Raw genomic sequence first — 14,236 nt, 5'->3', positions numbered from 1 at the left:
TTTTTCTTAATGGTTGATATAACGCTGATACTGCCTTGACAGATTTATTTCATTGTATGTGGAGAGGACCAACCCAAGATCAAATGTGGAAGTTGTAGTGCTAGTAGTCTTGGATGCAGTTTTCCTCTACATCAGCACTTGACCCTATCTCACTGTCATTTGAGATAATACCATGCTTCATGTGAGGTTAAGTATTCCATAAAGCTTTGTTTTTATTGAATAATAGGAAGCTGACAGTGGAGAGAAGCTACGGATAGAGAAGAGTAACTTGGAGATACTAAATGGGAAATTAAATGTACAGCTGGAGGAAACCATTAAGAAGCTAAATTTGGCTGAGAGCCAATTTGATGGAGCTGATAGCAGAAACTGGAAGTCCATTGTAACAAGGTAGGAATTAAGAATGTAATAAGAGGACAGAAAGGTGATACAATGCTTATGCTACTAAGATAAATAACCTGTGTCCTGTGTAAGGACAGCAGAGAGCAAATTTTTGGTAAGAAATACTTAGTCCTGGACTCGTGGATGACTTCAGGGCGAAGTAAGTTGATGTACTGCTCTTTACTCTTTAATGTATACTTTAAATAAATAAATGTATAATTTAAACAAATATTATTTAAATAAATAAATAAATAATGTACTCTTTAATAAACAGAAATGGAAGGTGTCTACAAAATCTGGCAGTAAACTTATTAGGGCATAAAATCAGCTGGACAGAAGTGAGACTTGTCTAATTTCGTCTTAGGTCAGATCACTGTTGATGTCCAAGATTTTACTCCCTTACAGTCTTGCACTCCCACAGGACCCCTTGGGGAGTCTAGTGCTACTCTAACATATTGCTGAGCTGTTTCTTCATTGAGACTTCAGAAAGCCATTTGTTTTTTTTAACCTTCCCCTGAACTATCTAGTGTGCAAGGCCAGATGACAGCCATAATATGGCTAAGGAAGGAGGGCAAAACACAGGACAGAAGTAGCTAATGGCCACAGCAGAGAGAGAATATGAGTGTGCAGTGAAGATAGTAGGCCATTAACAGCTGGCTTATTGGCTCAGCAGTATTCATACATTTATTCTTTTTGGTTTTCACCTCTTTTGAGAAACATTTCTACTTGGTTCTATTTAGTTGAGAGATACATAGTTGTGTATAGATACAAAATACATGGTCATGTTTAATTGTACTTGCCCATTTCAACTCGTGAATAAAGCCTTCTACTTGCATTTACTTTAACATTAATTTAAAGTAAGTTAATAACGTAACAACCTTACTAACCTAGAGAAGCTGCTTGGGAAACTTTAACATACAATCCATCTCACCAGCACATCTACCAATGCATATACATGGTAACAACAGTAAGCGTTTCTTAGGGCAGACAAAGGGGTGTCATCCCAGTGACCCTTCAGAAGACTGGCAGGTAGCAAGGTATTGGACACTGCATTGCTATAAGAAAATCCAGATGGATTCAGATGGGAGACTGGGCTACGTGACCTCTAGAGGTACCTCCCAACATTTCAAATTCTACACAAACCTTTCTGTAGCCTTGTAAAGCTCAAAGCAAAATGGAATCTTCATCAGGCTGCTCTTCCTCCAGGGTAAACAATTTACTGCAGAAGTTTTGGCCTTGGAGTCTTCATCTTCTTCATCTGTATTAGCCTTTTCTCAGTACATTTTCCATAAATTACTATATCATTAAAAAATATTTTCAAAGGCATAATACTGAAGTAAGGTCTAACTAGTTTACATACTGCATCAGTAACATGGATCCTTTTTGCAGCAGGTTTTTGGGGTTTATGTGCAATAGCATAAAAACATTCCTGTCCCCATTTAATAATGTGTAAACACAAAAAGAGAACCACAGAAGTGTAATATCTAGAAAAGTCTTTATTTATTCTAGGATTAAAGATGTATTTCTCATTATGCTTCTTTCAGCAAAATAAAGTCACTTGTTATTCCAAGACCAATGCCCCAAATATACTTTAGGGTGTATTTTACACCATTTATTCTCCTAAAGATATTTTAATCTCTGTTTCTGCATAGGTGTTAACTTTTGCTCTTATTTTTTCTAAATAAAAATACTGCCAGAATGCACGAAACTAAGTTGAAGGAAATGGAAATAGATATTGCTAAAAAAACCCAAAGCATTGCTAACCTTAAACGGCTGCTTCAGGAGGCAACGGAACGTGAACACAATGCTGATAAAAATTTACAAGATCTAAAAGAACAAGTGAGTAAAATTTAGCTAGATAACTCTGAAAATAGAATGCTTAATTTGTCTTTGTAATGTCTGTAGTGGCAGAATACTTTGTTTTTCTCCAATCCTTTATTTGATAGGTTTTTATTTCAGTCATAGTTTCTATATTTACATATTTTAGCCAATTAATGAGGTTTATCACATATTATCAATATATATTCTTGACTTGCAGTCTGAGGAACTTTTATTTTTCTACTGTGTTCTTCCTAAGTTTTTTTTTTCTTTTAGTTTCAGTGATGACATGAAAGCCTGTAGATGGATGCTTCAAAAGGTCTTACAATCTTTCTAGCTTGTTCTGCAGTGAGGTTCCTGCAGAGACTTCCCTATTCCCTCCAGTCTGTTTTTTTTGGTGGGGGGCAGGGGAGTACTGAGTTCACTATCCTAAACAGGATCCTCATTTCTGTTTCCAGTCTGGCCTCTTACATGCAGACTCCAGTAGTCCCACAAGTACTATTTTACATGGGAAGAGTTAATGAATGTTGAACTCAGGTACCTTTGAACAGATGTATCACATTTTGGCTTTTAAGTACAGAGATGCAGTCCTAGCCTTGCCCCTACATCAGCTTTCATCTTCTTATTTATTTATATGCCGATGATTTTCTTCCCCAGGCACCTTATACTGGCCCTTCTCAGTGTAAGGTATCAAATACAAAACTTCCAATTTGGGAAGTCATATATATGATTATGTAAGGAAGTAGATGTGTTCAGTAAATAGAACTTGGACTTGGTTCCTGTAAAACAATTACTTTGTTAGTTTTTCCCTGTTTTTCCTTTTCTAACATTAGTTTTATTAACATGAAGAATATACCAGCAGTAAATTTAACAGAGAGATAGAAGTCTTTCATTTTTGTGATGTTACCTGGGAGCAACACACTTTCTAGTTTCTTTCATGTCTCAAGTACTGATGAAGGGATGAGATCAAAGTTAAATACATTTCAAAAAACAGCCTAATTGTGTAAAACAAAAAAATCCAAATCCTTACCATGTTTGGTAGTAACAGAACAAAAACCTATCATTATCAGTAGCCTCATGCAAGCTCATGAACTGCCACTGCATTTATTAATTGTATAATCACTTATTTAAACCACTGTTGTGCTCCTGCATCTTTACCAGGTGTCTCTTTCAGAGGCTCCCTCCCTCTCTGGTCAGGGACCTCTTCTAACTTAACTACAGGTCACCTCTAGGCAATGTGCCCTCATTGGGGTTATCATTGCAAAATCACAGGCTTTTCATAGAATCTTTCAAAATGAACTGGGACAACCAGGTATGCAAATAAGCACATCAATAATATTTTTAAAGCATTTAAATTATTTAGGCATATCAATTCCTTATGCATATCTATACTAAATATATATGGTGTATATACTGAATATATATTGGTGTAGCTATGTATCCAACTTTCTTTGTAAATATAACTTCTAAATACTAATTTCTTCACCCTTCATAAAATACATAGCAATGATCTTTACTAACTTTGGAAGGGCTATCAAGAATGAGCTTTGTGTGTAAAAACTGTACAGGAAGAATTTTTTTTCCTGATACCTTAATGTTTGGTTACATCCTTTGTATTATTTTCATTCTTTTTTTAATCCTGTGCTCAAGAGGACTCTATCTGAACTGCATTGCCATGGATATTGTTTTAAAGAATAAAACTTCCTTAATTTTTCTTTTAAGATTGAGCATCTTAAACATGATCCTCAAGGTACAGGGACAGAGCAAAACATCATCAAGGAGCTTCAGCTTTTAAGGTAATATACTTCTAAACTAACTAAACAGCTCAGCCAATATACATGAAATAAGATCAGGAAATGGCCACTGCAATTTTCAGTTAAATATTTTATGTTTTAAAATACTTCAATAATTTTTAAAAATGTATTTTAATATTCCAGATCAACTAATAATCAATTAGAGAAAGAAAAAGCAGAACTACTGCATCTGATGAAGACTTGTAAGCATGAAGGACACATCTCTACAAGTGAGGGTCCTGCAGCTGGTAATAATTTTCAATACCTTAAAATAATTATATTCTTGTATTTAGGGTCAAAACTACCTAATATTTGTGTGCAAAATTATGATCTACAGAATTATTTGAAGTAGATGAATGCTAAAGCAGTGTAAACTGAAGCAGATTAGGGTGTCATGGTTTGACACTGGCATAATGCCAGTGCCCTCATGAAAATGTAACTTCTCAATTAAATGCTGTGAAATGTAATTAGGAATAGAGCAGAGTAGGCCTAAGCTTAATAACAAAGGAAAAACTTTTTTAAATTACTACTACTATAATAGGAAAAAGAAAGAAAAAACACACACTAAATCCAAAATGAAAATCTTCCAAAACATTCTTCTCTCCCCCGTAATTCTATCAAACTACAGTCAGACACAACTTGGACTCCTAATCAGGTTCTTACTTTTCAGATAATCAGTACTCAGTCTATTAAGGGAGAGGAGTTCTTCTTGTGTCATAGACTCCCTGAGAAACACAGTTGTTACTTCTCGTGTTTCTATGTCACACATGGCGCTGCCCGGAGAAGAATTTGCTATAGTGACAACTCTCCTTTCCATGCACAGTGCTCTCACCACAGTGCATGGATGGACAAACTGTTTTTAGAATTTTTTCTTTTAAGGATGCTCTGCCAAAAAAATCCAACAGTTTAGTTTTTCATTTTTGGGACTACAGTCCCCCCCCTATTTTCTTATTTTTCTGGAGCTGAGGGTCTCAAGAACAGAGATCATCTTCTTTTTTTCTTCTCTGAAGACAGGGGGTGTCTCTACAAACTTCTTCAACTTTTCTCTGTTCACTCTACTTCTGTCTTTTTTCCTCAGATGCTGAAGCAGTTCTCTTGGCTTACTACGCATCCTCTTAAAATACAGTCTATTTCTTGGAGGAGAAAATTGGTTTAGTTTACGGCTAACAAGAAAAAGTCTAGCTAAAAAGCTACTCTATCATCTTCCCCCCCAATCTTCTTAACATCCCAGGTCCCAGGCTGTCTCTCTTCTTCTCTTAAACTGAGGAGTAGTAATATTTTTACAAAGCTTTCATTTTTTAAGGAAAGGTTAAAAGTCTCAGATTCTTCGGATACCTGGCTCTATGCCTGGATTTCTGGTTTTCATGGCTGGGCACCTCCCTTCGCTCCCCCTTGCTTTTCTCCTTCCCCACGGTGTACTGCTGGCAGACCGTCACTGTCTCTTTCTCTCTCTCTCCAGAGAGACTCTGGCAGGGGGAACAGAGACATTCTCTAGTCTTTTATCTGCAGGGGGCCAGCCTGGTTTTAGTCCCTCTACCCTTCGGCCTTAACCTCAGCCAGGCCGTGGGCCTTCCCTTCCCCTACCCAGCCACCTGGCTGGGCAGGGGAGAGTCTGCACTGCACTCTGACTGGAACTAAAGAGAGCAAGTTTTCTTGGGAATTCTGCTTTTAACCCCTCTGTGTTCTCAGAGGCGCATTCAGTCTTCAATTGGTCATCTTAAGCGCTAATATCCAACTTCAATCACTGACTGGCTTAACCTTTTTCTTTTTGAGAAAATCTCTTTCTGTGTCAAACCACAACATAAGGTCTTGGATTTTTGGGTACATACACAAGCTTTTTGAAGAGAATTTTCAGTAAAAATCTCCATAATCAATTATTTTGACCAACAGGCTGTAAACTTTATATGATTTTCCCCTCACAAGAAGGTGTGTACTACCTGCCCCCACTTACTTTATTAACCTCAAAAGACTGTAAGATGTCATTCATTCACTGAAGTCCTCTTTCCTGCACCTCTGGCTTTGGGTTCCAAGATGCTAGAGGATGACTATTTATTTCCAGTTACCAGCTCTGTTAAGGATTTAAGACCTAGCAGGCATCAGTCCGATGGGAAAAGCAGAGCACTATGGAGCAGCACACTGCCATATGACTGAAGGAAAAAACTGAAATTATGAATATATGCAACAAGATCCTTACAGTATTTCCAAATTTCCTGCATTTAATTCAGAGGATTTATCAAGTTGTATTTCTCAAAGGTGTGCCAACAGGCTGGCCACTGGGCTACTGCATTCAATCACAGGAACTAGACACCATTGCCTAACAGGTACAAGAACTAAGGAGAAGCCCAGGTGACTTTGTTTGGTGATCCCAATTGCTTTTATTTAACTGTTTGATCTTTCAGGAGATGCAGAATTATTGAAACAAGATTATTTGTGCCATGGGTTTTTGCTATTTAAAATTTTATTTAAAAATCACTATTTTTGCAGGACATAATGAAACTATAGAGGATAAAATTGACAAGCTGCTGACAGAAATAGATGACCTCAAGTCACAACTGGAGGTTACAGAGCTCGACAAACAGAAATTAAAGGTGAGCTGCAAGGATCATCCTAGGCAAGATAATAAGCAAAACTATGGTTAGCTAGAAAGAGCTGTTTAATAGCTGAATTAATAATTAATGACAAAGTCAATTTTTAAACACTGTTTACAAAGCCTGTTTTGTCTTTATGAAGGCACTGTTTATAGGTAGAGTTTTTTGCTTCTGGACAAGATTGTTATTCTCTCATCATATAATCGCTCAAGAAAAAGGCAAAAAAAGGTGTTGTGCAGTATTAACAAAGTTCTGGATAAAGGTGGTACTCCATTCTTTTCAACAGGAAGAGACAAAAGAACTGAGAAGAGAACTAGAAACCTATAATCCTTCCTTTTTTGAAGAACTTGAGGATCTAAAATATAACTACAAGGAAGAAGTCAAAAAAAATATTATCTTGGAAGAGAGACTGAAGCAGCTTTGTGAAGAGTCTGGCATTCAGTATAGTTCAGGGTAGTGTTCAGTATTCTCATCATTGATGCAAAAAATAAAATGGTCTGTGTTTATCTTGGAATTATACAAGCCTCTTAAAGTTATGTTACACACACCTAAGAGTGCAGAATTGAATTATAAAACAGTTCATTGTCAGTATTTATATACAACAGTCAAAACAAAAGCAAGTTTTACCTCTCCCAGCTCCTGTGCAATAATATCTTTTAATTCAGAACAGTTAATTCGGGTAATAAGGTGTCAGGTGAAATTGAAACTTCGGGCTTCTCTTGAAAGTTAATAAACCTTTAAACTGTCAGCATACTTTAGCATATAAGTATGCTAAATCCCAGATCAGGAATTTGCTCTTGTTGCCTTGTGCAACCATAATGTTTAATTCTGAACTCAGGATGAGTGTGCTGGATGTCTGTTTTTACATTCTTAGTTATTTTTACCTCAATGTTAAAAAACAAAGAACTTAAAATGAGGCTATAATATTCCAGCCAAACCAGTGGTATTTTTGTACATAACTAATTGTTCATTTTGTTTATTTTATATTGCTGGATGTATACTTTTGTAGCAGAGATGAAATAAAGCCAACTCAAATGATCATTCAGTCTCACCTTTATTATTTATATACCTTATATTACTTAATATGCCTGTGATAAAGTTTCCTAATTGAGAAACAGTTGTAAATAGGAATTATTAAGCCAAGTCATGTCTCTCTTCACTTACTAGGTTCTCCAAAATAAAACTAGCGTATTTTCTATTATTTACTCTTTTTGTCCTAAAATAGTGCAAATGCCTGTAGGATACAGGTTAAGTGGGTTTTTAAATAATAGCATAATGCTGCAGATGTACAGTTAAATGATACCAGGAAGTTTTCCCCCATAAGAAACTGTTACAACTTTAAAAAAAGTTGTCAAATTTTAGGACTAATTCTGGTCCCAATTGAAATATGTCTTTTTACAGTTAAGAAGCTTGATGCTAAGTCTCAAACCAACATACAACAATAATTACATTTGTAGAAGCACAACTTATGTAAGTTGATCACACTCATTAGTAAAGCTTTTAGGACCAGCCAGGGGTAGAAAACATACTTCCTACACTTAATGCTAACAGTTTCCAGGAATGTGTTCAAAAATTAAGGATTTTTCAAAAAATAAATATGCTGGAAGCTAGATCTCTGCTCTGGCTGTCGCATCTCTGTTATTTAAAATTAGTCATTTAGGATAAACTTAAAATGATACAGTATTAGTTGGGCTGTTGCCTCAGCTTGAAGAGATTCATAAAGAATTCTGTGATAGACACAACTAAGAGGAATGCAGGACATACAACAATTAACTTAAAAGAAAAAAATAATTTCAAGCATCAAACTTGATATCTTTGAGTCTGTCAAATCTTTGTCCATCCAACATTGAAAAATGGTGAAACAAACTCTTTGGTTCAAAGTCATAGTCATATTTAGTTCTATTAAAAGAAATTACAACAGGTTGAGAATTCAGGTATGTTTCTGCAAGTGGCCAAGGTAAACCAAGATGATGGCGATGGAGCTAAAAGAAAAGGAAAGAAGATAAGTTCAGCCATTTTGATAGAGTAGCACAGCAATTCCCAGTCTGGAAGTGTGTGTGTGTCTGTGGATTCTAGGATCCTCTGCATCAGGGCATAACATGAACAACAACAAAGCCCAAAAGGCAAACCAAGGTGTCCTCCACAGGTTCAGAAATAATACAAACCTGCTAATTAATCAGAAATCACATTCTTATTAATAATACTTGTTCTATTAGTCAACATTATGAGAACTTAATTTTTAAATAGAGGAATTAAGCTTTAAAACAAATTATTTCTATACAGAGGGGCACAAAAATATGTTCTCAATTACTTTATAAGCATGTTGGGAATAAAAAGTTCAATATGTTATGTTGTTATTGTAGTGAGTCAGTGGCTTCGCTAATTGCACTGTCATCTCATTTGTTGGAGAACATTTACTGTTAAAGAATTTAGAAAAAAAGACAAAAAATGAATACAATACTTCACATTTTATGAATTCTTACAGTGCTTTACCACATGTCCATCCACATACTTACCTTGATTAAACACCCATCAGCGCAGTGCCACACAATTCCTTCAACTTTACCCTCCATACAGGTTTCAAACCAAGACAATATGTCATTTTGCTTCAAGGCAGGTGGATTCTTTATTTCAAATGCTCCATGTGGGACCAGAAGATGTACAGGGTGCTTCTTGTTTCCCAACCCTACATTTAAAGAAATATATACCTTCCTTCTAGTTACTGTGTTCCCTCACTTTTGTTACTGCAGACATTTTTAAAGCACTCTGTAAAGGTAAACTTCTATTAGATACTACAATATTGTCCTGCCTTTAACAGAACAGTAATTACATTTTTAAGTATCAAATGCAGCTGTCTCTCCTCACATTTTAATTTATGTTTTTTAAAACCTCGTCCTCCTTTGTATATAATAAACATGACACAGATTTATACAGTAGTCTGTTTTCTCATTGTGGTCACCTCCCCAGTCACCATAAAGCTACCAGCTAAATCCTTCACACTTCAGGACACGACCAATGGCACAAACACCTCAGTTCCTGAAAATCTGGCATATCTTCTCATGAATACTTAAAACTGGGCTGTTAACAATTGCATTGCCTTTTCCTATTAACATATATCTTCATTTAAGGACACAGCTATTAGAACTTTTTGTTGCAATTCTTGTACATACTGAGGAAATGCTTAGGACCAGGTAGGACTATTTTTCCTATGCATCCTTGCAAGTCACCCTAACAGCAAAGCACAGAAGTTAAAACTCACTTGTGCTCATACGTAATTGGTTTCTCATTATAAGGCCTTTAACGAAAGAAGCCATAACTGAAATTTAGCCTAAATTACATTTCTTAAAAAAAATTCCTATTTTTTAATTTTAAAATTGTAACTTGTGACTAACTTTACGGGCTCCAAAAAATAGCTGAATGAAGTTTTCTACTTCAATTCATCAAAAGAGCATGCAAAAAAAGTGAAGACTTCAAGAAACAAACTTAAAAAAATATACTAGTATTTTAATAGTAATATTTACAACAGTTTACCCAGACAAAGTATTTTTTGAAAGGCAAAAGCAATGCATTTTTATAGTAACTGAGGTTTAATAGACATAACTAGTCCCTTGACAACTCAGCTTTCTAAGGTTAGTATTTCTGGGTGAGAGTTCCTTCAGCCAGCCCCTTCTCTCCTTTCTAAGAAGGTTGCTACTGGAAAACTCTTTTAAAAAACTTACACAAAGAAAATGCACTGACTTCCCTCAAAAATACCACTTAGGAAAAAAAGTATTTAAGAACAGACTGTACAAACTTACCATATGGATTTGCATTGATATTAGTTCCAATAAGCTCCAATGTTTGTTCTAAAATTTCTGATAATGGCACGGGACTGATTTCCAGAACCCCTGGATCAGCATGGTGTTTCAATACCAGTGCTACTCCAGCCTCATAATTTACAACAGATGAGTGCCAGCAGTACTGCTTACTATTCTTCTCCACGGGCACCCAACCTATGAGAAAACACTACATTTTACCAAAGTACATATCTGATGTTAACTAAATGCATACTAGAAGCTGTTACATGCATTAAAAACCCCCTATTTAGTTAACTAAACAGAAAGAGTAAAAACTGTTGTATCTCAGAAGAATGCAAATGTGGCAATTATGCCTTCAGCTGAAGGCCTGTAAGTTTGTACAGCAATCTGCAATTATTTCCATGTGTCAGAAGAACAAAGCATTTCTGGATGGTGAATTAATGACACAACAATTTTTTTTTTTCTGAATATGTTAGCTACTATTTTTATCTCTGGAATTAATTGTAATTCACTTCAGAAATTCACACACACACACACACCTTTCCCCAGTTTTACCTGTACTGCATCATAGGTACCTGGCATATGTCCATTTTCATCGGGCAAAGGATTGCCATTAGAGAACTCTATGTCCTTTGCTGGAATCCAGGTATCTGGAACAGGCTTGAAATCCTCTTCAACATTCCAAACAAATTCTGGACATAAATGCAACACTTCGGTTTTGGTAAACTGTTAACCAACTTTGCTTTAGTTGTCTTTCAATGTGATTATCAAAATACAACTGATTTAAACCTTGTTTTATAGACAGTAGTCCCAATTACTTTGTACCACCACCATCTGTCACACTTAAGTGGTTTACCATTAGGCTAGTTTAAAGATGCATTTAGCCTTTATGAAGATTAAAGGTTCAAAAATTAGGATTAAAAATTTAGCTACCTATTCCAGTTTAAAGCTCTTCAATGCAAAGGGTGATGTTAAAAAAACTGGAGCAGGATAACTGATTATTTCTCGTGTTAACTTAGTTGTTTTTCTAACTGGCTAACTTACATTGTCAAAAAGAAGGAAAGAAATATTCACTAACCTTTGCAATCTTCCAATGAATACAAGAATTGCTTAAACCTTTTTTCACCTTGTTTGGTGGGTTTTCGATCCAACCTGGCCCATAGATAAGGTAGTCCTAGGAGTTTCCAAAGACAAAATGAGCACTTTACTGAGGTGATCATACCCTGCAGAGTACCAAAATCAACTACGTAACAGGCAAGATAGGAATTCCCATTTGCCACTAGAGAAATTTTATAAGCAAAGCCATCCAGTATTTAAATTCAAAGTACACTATGTGAATTTCCAAATCTGCTTTAGATTCTATGTACACTTCTGCCTAGCAGAATACAATTTCCTTACAACTGCGGGTGAAGGCATGAGCCCCAGTGAGTCAATGAACCACAGTCTTCTCACTTCCTCCCAACCTCTGTACTTCTATAAGTCTCCCCCAAGGAAATTAGACGCATGACCCAGTTTGCAAAGAAGACTTACTAATAGGAAGCTAAAAACTGGAATAGTTCCTGATGTTCATATTCACTTAAGTCATACTTCATATGTTTTAGAGAGTAAATGCTAGAATAACTATAGAAACACCTTCTAAGTCTATGGTAACTATTATTTTGTGGTATTGAGTTCACAACAGCTGTAGATAAATCGTACCAAAAAAAAAGTGAAAAACTAAGTAAAACGAGTTCTAGTCAGCATGAGAAATCTGCAAATGGATCTTCATTACCTTTATACGTTGTTACATAACAGCAGGTTCCATCCACCTTTTCAGTAGGAACTGCATTGTGTACATCTGCCTCTAATGCCTTTCCAGTTATAGTGTCAGTTGCCAAAACTTTAAATGGCTGAAAAGAAGACAAGTTGCTATGTTACTGCCTTGCTCTCATACAGATTTTTGCTCATTTTACAGTTGGCCTCTATATATGCTGCTGTTTAAGTATTACACATTATAGGGCTGATTTCTAATAGTTTCTTCAAAACTTGATAGTTTGTAAAGTACTCTAAGACAGAAGAACTAGGGCAATCTGTTTGTAAAGTCTCTCCCTCTTTCCCATCCATGATTATTATTTAGAGATCATTTTGCTTTCCACTTTAAACAGGGCATATAAACTTGAAGGGTTCCAGTCGAACACAGCAACATTTTGAGATCCACCTTCTTGCATTAGGGTGGCAATAGAAATTCATCCTGACTAGCTCTCCCCAGCTTTCAGTTTGGAGATTAAAGTCAATAGCACCATGTTAGTGCAATATACAGAGCAAGTGTGCTTTGGCAAGGTAGCAAAAGCATCCTGGTATTAAACACTTAGTATCAGTGATGTCAGTTAAACACTTTTGCCCTTCAAAAGAGCAAAGAAATACATGATCTGTGGATCTTAAACAAACAGCCAACTAGTACAAATTTCTAGGACTGCAGTACAGCTTCTCTAACAGTTTTACTGCAAACATGCAATCAGTTGTGTTTGGATGCAAATCTTTTTCTCTATAATCGCCATAACTCCCTCTTCTCTCCCCAGTCAAATCTGTCTTTTAATTTGGACTCTTTCTGCTAGCAAAACACAAAGCAAGTCCTTGTCTTGCAGAAGTCTTGAAACAGAATGTGGAATTCATAAAATGAGAATCTGTGTTACATGACATGACTGTTTTATACTATAAGATGTGTAACCATAACAAACAGCATATATGAAGATTACAGCAAAAATTTCAGGGTAGTGACAAAACATTCCCATTGGTTTTGCCACCCCCTTTCTTCCCTACCAGTCATAATCACGTTTTATCCTTGCCTGAACTTTAAAATCCAAAGCAAAAACCAAATAAAAGCAACAACAAAAAAAAAATACAAAAAACCCAAACCAAAACCAACCAAACAAAAATGGCATGTGCCAGTTCCAGATCTATTACCCTGTTGCATTTATCTGTGTGAAGAATCACCAGTACAGGGAAGTACCCCTGTATTACCATTATTGAGATGGTTTAACTCTGAGTTGAACGATTATGTTACTCTTGTTTTGGGAACCATTTCAGCTCTTTCATCCTGAAGCCAATAACTAATGGGAGAAGGTCACCCACAGTTGCAGTCGAATCTCACTACACAGCTGCTACAGGGAACACAAGCTGGAGGTCTGCAGCTAGGCAGGTGAGTGTGCCACCCCAATGTGTTCACATCGCACAGCCTCATTCTTCTTCTATCATAAGCCTGATATTCCAGAAAGGAAACAACAACAAAGAAAAAACCAAAACCAAATAGGATACAAGGTCGTTTTTCTTTCTACGAGGCTCACAGGAGGCAATGGCACGATGGTTTCTCACAGGCTCCCCATGCGGTCATGCTGAAGCGGCCTTCACTTAGAAAAAGCAAACACAGCATCAGGGTGAACACCTGTATGCACATGCCATGAGAAGCGTAGGGCTGAGCTGACACGGCACTCCGACGGGCCTTCCTCTCCGCATTTCAGCGGGAGAACCCTCTGCAAGCCTCTCCCGCGAGGCTCCCTTACATCTACAGCCGGCCTACACTCGGCCGTGGCTGGGGGCTTTGGCACAGTCCGTGCGGCAGCGAGCCGCGGCCCAGCGACTCCCCCTGGGCTCGGGCACGGGCCCAGCCCCACCTGCCTGCCCCCCATCCTCCCGTCCCGGTGCTGCCGCAGCCACCTGTCGCTCCCGCTTGGCCGAGGGCTCGTCCTTCACCTCGGTGACGAACAGACACGGCACCTTGCGCTGCACCGCGCCCCGCCGGCTCATGGCTCATGGCTCATGGCCCCGGCCGCTGCCGCCGCGCCTGCGCCCGCCCGCGCTGCGCCACGGGAAATGGAGTCCGCGG

General features: G+C 37.3%; 2 protein-coding genes across 12 annotated transcripts in view; one reads left to right on the top strand and one right to left on the bottom strand.

Moving 5' to 3' along the window:
• The window catches only part of CEP290 (centrosomal protein 290), a 49,248-nt gene extending 41,630 nt beyond the window's left edge, over positions 1-7,618 (top strand). For 4 of the 8 annotated variants that reach the window (XM_030260896.4, XM_030260852.4, XM_041713368.2 and 1 more), the window contains 6 exons: positions 227-387; positions 2,076-2,217; positions 3,919-3,992; positions 4,134-4,237; positions 6,474-6,577; positions 6,864-7,618. In XM_030260896.4, coding sequence (XP_030116756.4) covers positions 227-387; positions 2,076-2,217; positions 3,919-3,992; positions 4,134-4,237; positions 6,474-6,577; positions 6,864-7,034 — 756 coding nt within the window. In that variant the 3' untranslated portion in view covers positions 7,035-7,618. Of the gene's footprint in view, positions 1-226; positions 388-2,030; positions 2,218-3,918; positions 3,993-4,133; positions 4,238-6,473; positions 6,579-6,863 lie in introns of those variants that run through there. The other 4 variants (XM_072923138.1, XR_012053463.1, XM_072923139.1 and 1 more) reach the window with 4 other exon arrangements.
• RLIG1 (RNA 5'-phosphate and 3'-OH ligase 1) lies at positions 7,613-14,231 on the bottom strand. Of its 4 annotated transcripts, none has more exons than XM_012569047.5 (7): positions 14,068-14,231; positions 12,146-12,263; positions 11,453-11,548; positions 10,950-11,066; positions 10,375-10,569; positions 9,094-9,263; positions 7,613-8,559 (listed from the first exon to the last, which is right to left on the bottom strand). In XM_012569047.5, exons 1-7 carry the CDS (start codon positions 14,155-14,157, stop codon positions 8,371-8,373), a joined length of 975 nt encoding a protein of 324 aa, XP_012424501.2. In that variant the 5' UTR covers positions 14,158-14,231; the 3' UTR covers positions 7,613-8,370. The 4 variants fall into 4 exon arrangements, with proteins under 4 accessions (XP_012424501.2, XP_072779242.1, XP_041569348.2 ...); XM_072923141.1 differs by lacking the exon at positions 14,068-14,231 and adding an exon at positions 13,796-13,928; XM_041713414.2 differs by lacking the exon at positions 14,068-14,231 and adding an exon at positions 13,318-13,614.
• Positions 14,232-14,236: the final 5 nt, after the last annotated feature.

The sequence above is a fragment of the Taeniopygia guttata genome, chromosome 1A (assembly GCF_048771995.1).
Source record: "Taeniopygia guttata chromosome 1A, bTaeGut7.mat, whole genome shotgun sequence".
Taxonomy (NCBI): domain Eukaryota; kingdom Metazoa; phylum Chordata; class Aves; order Passeriformes; family Estrildidae; genus Taeniopygia; species Taeniopygia guttata.
Note: the sequence above shows the minus strand (reverse complement) of the source record. Positions and strands in the feature narration are given on the sequence as shown.